General features: G+C 43.1%; 1 protein-coding gene across 1 annotated transcript; it reads left to right on the top strand.

Moving 5' to 3' along the window:
* Positions 1-778: 778 nt before the first annotated feature.
* Positions 779-9,244, top strand: csrnp2 (cysteine-serine-rich nuclear protein 2; the record flags this gene model as incomplete). Its single annotated transcript, XM_083974660.1, has 4 exons — positions 779-944; positions 2,306-2,568; positions 3,400-3,696; positions 8,312-9,244. Exons 1-4 carry the CDS (start codon positions 785-787, stop codon positions 9,242-9,244), a joined length of 1,653 nt encoding a protein of 550 aa, XP_083830786.1. The 5' UTR covers positions 779-784.
* Between the last annotated feature and the right edge of the window lie 333 nt (positions 9,245-9,577).

Here is a 9,577-nt window from a genome sequence, read left to right as displayed (position 1 = left end):
ATATACAGTACAGTAAGATTCATAGCATTCATCTGTCTGCCTCCTTTCACCTTGATTGACCTCTCTCACTCACTCTATTGATGTGATTGATCAGCTCCAGCTTTCATATTCACACTCTGCACTGTTTATATACCAGAGAGAGGATATGAAGCCACAGAGATCATTTGCTTCAAGGCTGTGCACATAAATCGTGCTTGCCTAGTTGCCATGGTGACGTTTCTAGACTTGATGATTTCAAAGTAGGATTTGATGTGAGATGAGGGGAGGGGGGGGGGGGGGGGGAGGGGGGGGGGTGCAGAGAGAGAGAGAGAGAGAGAGGAAATGATGGAGCTGGAATACAGATGAAAGCAGACAGGACCAAAACAGCTGATGTCACCTCTTGGTTTTAGTTAGTTCTTTATGATGACGAAACTTAAACCTGGAGGAGTGTGTGTGTGTGTGTGTGTGTGTGTGTGTGTGTGTGTGTGTGTGTGTGTCTGTGTGTGTGTGTGTGTGTGTGTGTGTGTGTGTGTGTGTGTGTGTGTGTGTGTGTGTGTGTGTGTGTGTGTGTAACATATCATTTGCATCGCAGTTGCAGATGCAGACAAGTCTTATCCACACATCTCCACCTTTAATCATCATCTGTGTGTTGCAGAAAGAGTTCGCCCGGCGTAGCTCGACGTCGTGTGCTGCTGCTCGTCCTCGTCCCCCCACCCTCCCTCTCTCCTCCGTAACCCCGCCCTCCCCTCCAACCCCCCAACTCCCCCACCCCCACCCCTCTACACCGATACACCACCGAGTTTCCATGGAGGCAGGTTCGTCCCTCAGCCTCAAACGACGATATGAAGAGGTGGACAACAGCTCTCCATTCTCTACACCTAAGGACTCAGACGATGACATCTCCAGCAGTGACAGCGCAGACAGCTGTGACAGCCTCAACCCCCCCTCCAGCACCGCATTCACCCGTAAGCAGCAACAACAACACACACACACACACACACACACACACATGAATAAGGCAACACACTCCCAAAACACACTCATTAGAAGCTGTGTGCCCCCCAATCACTGTGTAAAGCTCACTGTACAGAGCTACAAGCACCAACTTATGACTAAGGCTCTTATTAATCAACTTTGTGCAGCCAACATCCCACTACTGTTCTGTCTAGTAAATAAAGAAAATGGTGTAAGATTGTTATCGTTGTCAATTTCACCATTTGTTCTGGTTATTCTGTATATACTTTGACTGTTACACAAAACACTGAGATGTTTATTGTTGTTGTTTAAGAGTATAAGATATTTCTCTTCACTGTGAGAATATATTGTGTTGCTTATTCTGCTAAGACTTCTTATTTACAAGATAGAGTTGATTATTGATTAACTTGACTATAATTTTAATATTGACAAGTGAAAACAAAGAAGAGTTCACACATAGCCAACTTGCAGAATTTTATTTGCGATGTTTCGGTACTAGACCTTTTTTTTTTGCTTGAAAAAGGTCTAGTACCGACACGTTGCAATAAATTCTGCAAGTTGGCTATGTGTGTGGGAACTCTTCTTTGTTTAATTTGGACTTAATTTTCACCCTACGACGCACCTGCCAAGGAAATACATGCGCGAAGATTTTTGCTTTTTCTGAATATTGACAAGTGGAAATGAAAACGTCATAGGCATCTTCCTAACAATGTGAAAGATTCAATGTGGCCAATAAAAGCAAGATGAAGACATCCCGTAAACAGTGTGTAACTGTACAATATAAATATTCAAGACAATGATCAGTGGTAGCCTTCATTTTTGTTACTTTTGGCTGCCCCCCCCCCTAAATTTACTACTGTTACCCCCTGTGGCCCCCACAAGAAAATACTCTGGATCCGCCCCTGGTTAGAAGCAGCACTTCCACTCATTACTCATGTACCCTGCAAAAACTCAAAATCTTTCCAAGAATATTTGTCCTTTTTCTTGTCAAAATGTCTCATTTCTTGTCAAAACTAAACTCTTTCCACTTAAAATAAGACTCATCACCTAAAAATGAACTTGTTTTTTTTGATAATTTTCACTTGTTTCAAACTAATTTTCACTTGAAATAAGTAGAATAATCTGCCAGTGGAAGCAAGTTTTTTGTGCTTGTAATAAAGAAGAAAAACTTGCTCCACTATCAGATTTTTCTACTCATTTCAAGTGAAAATATGCTTGAAAGAAGTAAAAAAGTGTCTGAAAACAAGCTACTTTTTAATGTGGTGTTTCTTATTTTAAGTATAATGAGATTTGTTTTGACTAAAAATGACATTTTGACTAGAAATAAGACAAATATTCTCTTCCTCCTCAGCCACCTCCATCCTCAGGCAGCACAAGCCGTCGCCGGGGGGGAAGCGGGTCCGTTTCGACGTGGTGACGGTGTACTACTTCCCGCGGCGCCAGGGCTTCACCAGCGTGCCGAGCCAGGGCGGCAGCTCGCTGGGCATGGCCCGCCACCACTCCTCCATCAGACACTACACGCTGGGCGAGTTCGCACGCGAGCAGGAGACGAGCCACCGCCACACGTTACGCCAGCACCTGCGCCAGGAGAAGCTCAACGCCCGCAAGATGAAGGTGAGCGCCCTGAGCTTTCATCCAAGAACTGTGGGGCTTCATCGGTGCCATTTTATGCAGACATGGATGCACCCTCTCTCCTGTGTCACTTGAAAAACAGATGATATCTCATTTTGCATTGGTGGAAAGTAACTAAGTACATTTACTCAAGCACTTTGCTTCATTACAGTTTGAAACTCTAGTTAATTACATCCACTTTATGCAGCTTAATGCCTCTGCTGTGCTGCAGGGAACTATTGTACGTGTTGCTCTGTGCTCTTTAATCTACTCCTCAGTTTAAGATTGGACATTAACCGGATCTCTTTTTGTGACGCCTGAGGGAAAAAAAACTGTGTTAAGTTGGGTTTGCAGTTCCACTAAAGAGTGAGTTACCATCTAAACGTCTCAGATTGGTTTAGTTTTGTGAACTGTCTGAGACCTGAAGAGAGAAAACTGAACGGAAAATGTTGTTTCTACTTTTTTTCTTGCCAGAGATGAACTCATGACCTCTCAGATTTACATTGTGACACCTGACGCTTAAGTGAAATGTATATAAAGTTGTAAAAACTGGCTCCATCTCAATTCACTGCAGCAGTAAAAGAGTTAACAATCTAATAATAATCTAATATACATGCACAATAATCTATATAATCACAGGGATCAGGACTTTTCCAGTGTAGTGTTTTTACATCGTGCTACTAAAATGAAAGATTAAGAAGGTTTTAGACTCTGAGTCCAGAAGATAAATCTGTTTTTGAAGCATCAGTCTTCAGGATAATTACCAACCACTTGAGCTTGAATGAGAGAATCAGTCTCACATTGTCCTCATTGTGCTCTATCTGTCGTCCGCAGCTGACCAGGAACGGCACGGTGGAGTGCGCTCAGGCCGACCTGCTGACCCTGGAGGACGTCTCGGACGAGGACCTGGACGTGGACGGGGTGGAGGTGGACGACTGTTTCTTCCTCCAGCCGCTGCCCACGAAGCGGCGCCGAGCCCTCCTCCGCGCCTCCGGCATCGCTCGCATCGACGCGCGGGAGAAAGCCGAGCTCAGAGCCATCCGCCTCTCGCGGGAGGAGTGCGGCTGCGACTGCCGGTTGTACTGTGACCCCCGACACTGCGGCTGCAGCCAGGCCGGCATCAAGTGCCAGGTAATGATTGTGGGCCTGTGTGTGTGTGTGTGTGTGTGTGTGTGTGTGTGGTAGGGATGTCACAATTATAGATTTTCTTGGTACGATTAATGTCAGAGAAATAATCACCGCATTACGATTATAACGATCACGATTATTATGCACTGCAAAAACTCAAAATCTTTCCAAGAATATTTGTCAAAATCTTCTTGTCAAAATGTCTCATTTCTTGTCAAAACTCATCTCTTTCCACTTCAAATAAGATTCATCACCTAAAAATGAACTTGTTTTCAGATAATTTTCACTTGTTTCAAACAAATTTTCACTTGAAATAAGTAGAAAAATCTGCCAGTGGAAGCAAGTTTTTTGTGCTGTGTAAAAAGGAAGAAAAACTTGCTCCACTATCAGATTTTTCTACTTATTTCAAGTGAAAATATCCTTGAAAGAAGTAAAAAGTGTCTAAAAACAAGCTACTTTTTAATGTAATGAGTCTTATTTTAAGTATAATGAGATTTGTTTTGACTAGAAATGACATTTTGACTAGAAATAAGACAAATATTGAATGAATGTTTAAAATCAAATATAGTCAAAATATAATTACATTACTAATCTCTTAGTATAGGACCAGTTATTAATCCTCCGGGGGAAAGTGTTTGAAATATTTGAGTCATTAATTGTCATCTATACCAAATGTTTAAGTTTATTTTAATCATTTTTTTAAATTACAAATGACACACTAACATTTCAATTACCATCAATTCAGTGTTACGTTAGATAAATGGACCAGTATCTGTGCATTTTCCTTTGCTTTGGCGCCACATCTGCCAATATGGTTCCGAAATAATCTTTTTCGGGAAAGTCACAGTATTTAGGAATCTTTACGATCAATTAATTTTGGCGTTTAATACCACGATTAATTGTGAAAACAAGTAACCGTGACATCCCTAGCTGTGTGGATGTGCAGAGAGACCAGAGCCAGAGTGCAGCTTCCTGAGTGAGTCAGCCTGCTCTGCTCTGCTGATAAAACCTGTGCCTGGCATCATTTTTAATTTAAAGTCCTGTGTGCAAGCATTTATTTTTCCCATCGGCCTTTTTCTCCGAAGACATTTGATTTGTCATTGCAGGAAAAAGAACAGGTGCTGCACATAATATAAAACAAAACTAAAATAAATGACAACTGAAATCCACTTGAACTGCTTCGGCTCACTTGAATAATGGAGCCGTCATAAATTAGGTTAGAAGCTCGCTCCTGTCAAAATGTCTGCTTTAAAAAATAAAAAAAAGAAGGCCTAGTTATTATTAAATAAGCAAATATTGTTGTTGAGTTACGGCCTGATGTGATTTAGCTGTGAACCACAGTTTGATTCAGCGACTGAGCCGACATTGTTTATCCACGAGGTAAACACTCGGCTCCTCCACTGAGACTCTGCTGCTCTGTTTGAAAAGATGAAAACACTCAGATGTACCCACGCACACACACACTGCTCCATCCCAGTCTAACCAGGTTTACAGATGGCATGTGTCCTGCGTTTTTACTGAAGTTCAAATAACACAGACAGACACTTCCCTCTGCACAGAATTTGTGCAGAACCATCCGTTTTTCTCTGTAGCCAAAGCTACTTTAAAGATGACACAGCAACAAAAAAAATAGCAGGTAACACAATTTTATACAAAACAACTTACCTTACTCTTTATCCCAGGCCATATCAGTCATATCTACTGTATATGCAATGCATTGAAGCTCAGTCCAGAAGGGTCCTCTGTATCCAGAACTGGCTGCCCTCCACCTTTGTGAAACCGGTTACACTTTATAATACAGTAAGTACACACTATTAAGTATTAGTTAAGCATTAAATACTGAATTCATCATTTGTAACACAGCATACACATTAGTACAGTGGTTCCCAGCCTTTTCTGGCTTATGACCCCATTTTGACATCACAAATTTCTGGCGACCCCTTCAAAAATGCGCCACCTCAGATATTCTTATATGCTGCATTTTATTTGAACTTGATTTAAATTAGAGAAAGTGAAAGTATAGAATACAGTTGTTTAGGATTGTGTGTGGTGTTTTTAATCATATTTTTTACAAAGAATAATAATTAGTTGAAAAAAATTTTTTTTGGATCAATTACTGGACATTTCACGCGACCCCATTTGAATTCCAGGCGACCCCACATGGGGTCCCGACCAAAAGGTTGAATAACACTGCATTGTATGTAGTTTATAAAGACAGTTAAAATGTTTTACTCATCATTGATAAACACTAACTGTATTTATAAACTAAATACTAATGAGTATTCATGCGTTATAAATGAAGAATTCAGTATTTATTAATGCTTAACTAATGCTTAAAGGGACAACGAGGAGTTTTGGAAAAGCGAAGCGTTTTCACACTACATTTATGAGCCTCCGCGCGCACCGTACATTTCTTTGACCGGGTGCAAGGCGGACTCATGTTTTCATTCATCAATAATTAAAGTCAGAGGTTCAAAGAGGTTCACATACCACCGTAGTTCCGACCATAAACGGCGATGCGGCTGCGTTATTCTCATGATTCGCAACGAAGGAAACGCTGGTCGGCTCGACCAGCATTTCCGCCACCACTAATAATAACAAAATAACGATAGAGACAGAACGATATATTTATCGAAAATGGGCCCATTAACAAGTGTGGGTAGCGGAGATTCATCCACATTAACGTGAGACTTTTTTATAACCGAATAGAAACTCCTCGTTGTCCCTTTAATAGTGTGTTACCGTGAAACCTTCTATGTTATCACAGAGGCAGTAAGTCAACTTTTCCTCCTTGTACCGATCGTCCAATTGAGGAATGTCCTTATCAACCCAGAATTTGAGAATAGACTTTCTTACCAGGGGTGTTTCTAGACACTCTGGAGGCTCCAGGTAAGAGGCACATTGGAGCCCCCCCATCCCCCAAACCTGCAGCCACAAACATTAAAGCAGATATCAGCTTCACGGCCGTTTCGGCTAATGCTGCGTTCAAGGCAGGCTTTTGAAACCGTAAGTTACAGCTTCAAGTCACAACTACGACTTGGTAGCGTTCCAGGTAACCCGTAGCTCGTGTTTTTACCATCCTGTTGTCTGTGAAAGTTCCCTATAACGGCCACTCGTAACTTCCGACCCGTGAACTCGTACCAGATCGAACTGGTATGACTTCACAGGAAGGAAAAACACAAAGTACGAGTTTCTTTGAACGCACCATGAGTTAGCAGCCCCCGCCCTTGTCAGGCATCAATTGGTCCTCGTGCTACGTCACCACATTCACGCGCATCCCTTGGCTGCACACACAGCCCTTCATGCCGTTCTCTCTCCTCATTGGATAACACTTGTATCCCACAAGGAAAATTTTCTCCTCGGGTTACAGCAGAGCAGAGTGACGGAGAGACTCGTGTTTAGGCTGAAATACTTCATGTAAGTGATTGCTGACGGAAAATAGGACTATTTAGGACTTATATTAACAAAAACATTCCACTGATATCTGCTTTAACCGTTAAATCATCCAAGCATCCCAAACCACTGATGATTAAATCTTTTGCACAATGTTCTGTGTACACAACCACTGGCACCATCATGTTGCCTGTTGTCATTGATATGGACCAGTGTCAGCTGTCTCTAAGTCCAAGTTATGTCCAATCAATGCATCCGGCTCATTCAAAAAATGTTTCTATTATCTTTGAAGAACCAGAGTGTAACTGTTTCAAACAGCTGATATATGATTAATATGTAGATATGGCATCATTACTTGTTTCTCTTTTACAAACTGTAAGATGTTAGAGATAAATATGACAAACATTTCATTTTGGAAGGAGCTGCAGCCTTTTTCAATATCAGTAGAATTTAAAATCAATGCACTAACATAGTTGACACAGTGGATGAGTTATTACACATCTAATTTCTTCATCTGTTTTTATTCCATTGACATAAAAGGAACCAAACAAACCTGCAAAAGCTTCGAGACAAGATATAGATTTTTTTTTTGTAAAGATAAACATTAAAACCATTTTTACTACTTTGTCTACATGTTTACGTGCAGCTGTGTTGACAGTGAAGAATCAGTTGTTGCATAATTATCTTCATCATATTGATACAAATTGTCAGTATTTGTGAATGCGTCAATTATTATTCAACACGTATTTAAAGATCATCTATCATTAAAGACTTATGCAAATTAGTCAATTATTCCTGTTACATTAAAATGAAAGTGAAACTGATAGGGGTGGGAGAAAATATCGATTCACATAAATATTGCAATATCTTTTTTGACGATTTTTAAATCGATTTTTTTTCTTTCAAAAATCGACTTTTTTTTTGTTTAATTTTTTGAAATATTGTGCAATGTGCATTTGTTAGCCTTTTTTACATACAGAGAGTACAGGTTTTGAAAAGGGTTTAAGTTCACTTTATAATGGAGTATGTTAATTTATAGGCTCCCACAGTATTGGTGTGCAGATAAATGTTAAAAATGCAGAAAAATCGAGAGAATCTGCAATATCGTAGAATCGCAATTTAAATCGAATCGCCAAAAAATCGTAGAAGAATCGAATCGGGAGAAAAGCATATCGTCCCAGCCCTAGAAACTGACTGGTACCTCCATCTTCCTCCTCCTCCTCAGGTGGATCGGATGTCGTTCCCGTGCGGCTGCTCCAGGGACGGCTGCGGCAACGGGGCGGGCCGGATCGAGTTCAACCCTCTGCGCGTGCGAACTCACTACCTGCACACCATCATGAAGCTGGACCTGGAGAAGAGGAGGATGCTCATCCAGGGGAACGGGGACACGTACGCCGAGTCCGACCCGGTGTCCTCCCCCACCTCCACCTGCCCCACGTCCCCGGACATGTCCTCGGTCGCCGGCCTGGACTCGGAGCTGGAGGAGAGCGAGGTGCCGGCGGCGGCGGCGGTGGAGGACCTGCTGGCGGAGCAGGACATACTGGAGCGGGAGAACGAGACGGCCGTGCTGCACCTGCAGAGCGCCGAGGAGCAGGAGAGGAGGGAGCGGGAGGAGGCCGAGGGCGGGGAGCAGCAGCAGCAGGAGCTGGCGGAGCAGCCTCTCTGCCTGCTGCCCGAGCAGAACGAGGTCCTGCTGCAGGGGCCGTTCCCCACCGGCGCCACCGTGCTGTGCATCACTGACAACCAGGAGGAGAGCCCCTCCGACCTCCTCAGAGACTCCACCTCTCTGCTCTACTACCAGCTCAGCCCCATAGAGCCCGCAGCCTTCGAGACGCTGCCCAGGGCGGAGGAGGCCGAGCAGGAGGAGCGCTCGGCGAGAGGACCAGAACCAGACGCAGCAGGAAGAGGAGGAGGAGGAGGAGGAGGTGAGTGTGTGGAGGGGAAACAAGCAGCGGGAGCAGGAGAGCAGCCCAAGCATGATAAACCTGAGAAGATCACCTGCAGGCAGAGTTTGGGCAAGTCTTTGACCGATGTGATTCTGCGCTCGGAGGAATGTGTGGCGGTGGCGGAGGAGAAGCCCTCGAGCCTCCCCGAGGAGCGCTGCCAAGCGGAGCCCTGCTCGGAGCAAGAAGCCAATCCACTGCCTCCTGAAGTTTAAACCTAGCTTCTCTGCAGATATTTTGCACAATAGCTTCATCTAAGATGAATAAATTACACATTTCACATTTATTACTGCTATCATCAAGGATGATTACAGGTTGCAATCTCTTGTAGTGACTGTCGTTGAATAAGGCGGAGAATGATCTGGAGTATTAACAGTAGCTACACGAGGGAGGGGAGATGCTGAAAGCACACACAGATCACTCCCCAGATGTTGTATGAGTGCAGTTACAAGGAAACATTGAACGTTATGTATGGATGGATGCGGCCTTAATGGAAAAAAAAAAAAAAAACATTACAACTAAACACTTGTGTGTAGGAGTCATTTGTG

The sequence above is a fragment of the Trachurus trachurus genome (genome assembly GCF_905171665.1).
Source record: "Trachurus trachurus genome assembly, chromosome: 7".
NCBI classification, from domain to species: domain Eukaryota; kingdom Metazoa; phylum Chordata; class Actinopteri; order Carangiformes; family Carangidae; genus Trachurus; species Trachurus trachurus.
Note: the sequence above shows the minus strand (reverse complement) of the source record. Positions and strands in the feature narration are given on the sequence as shown.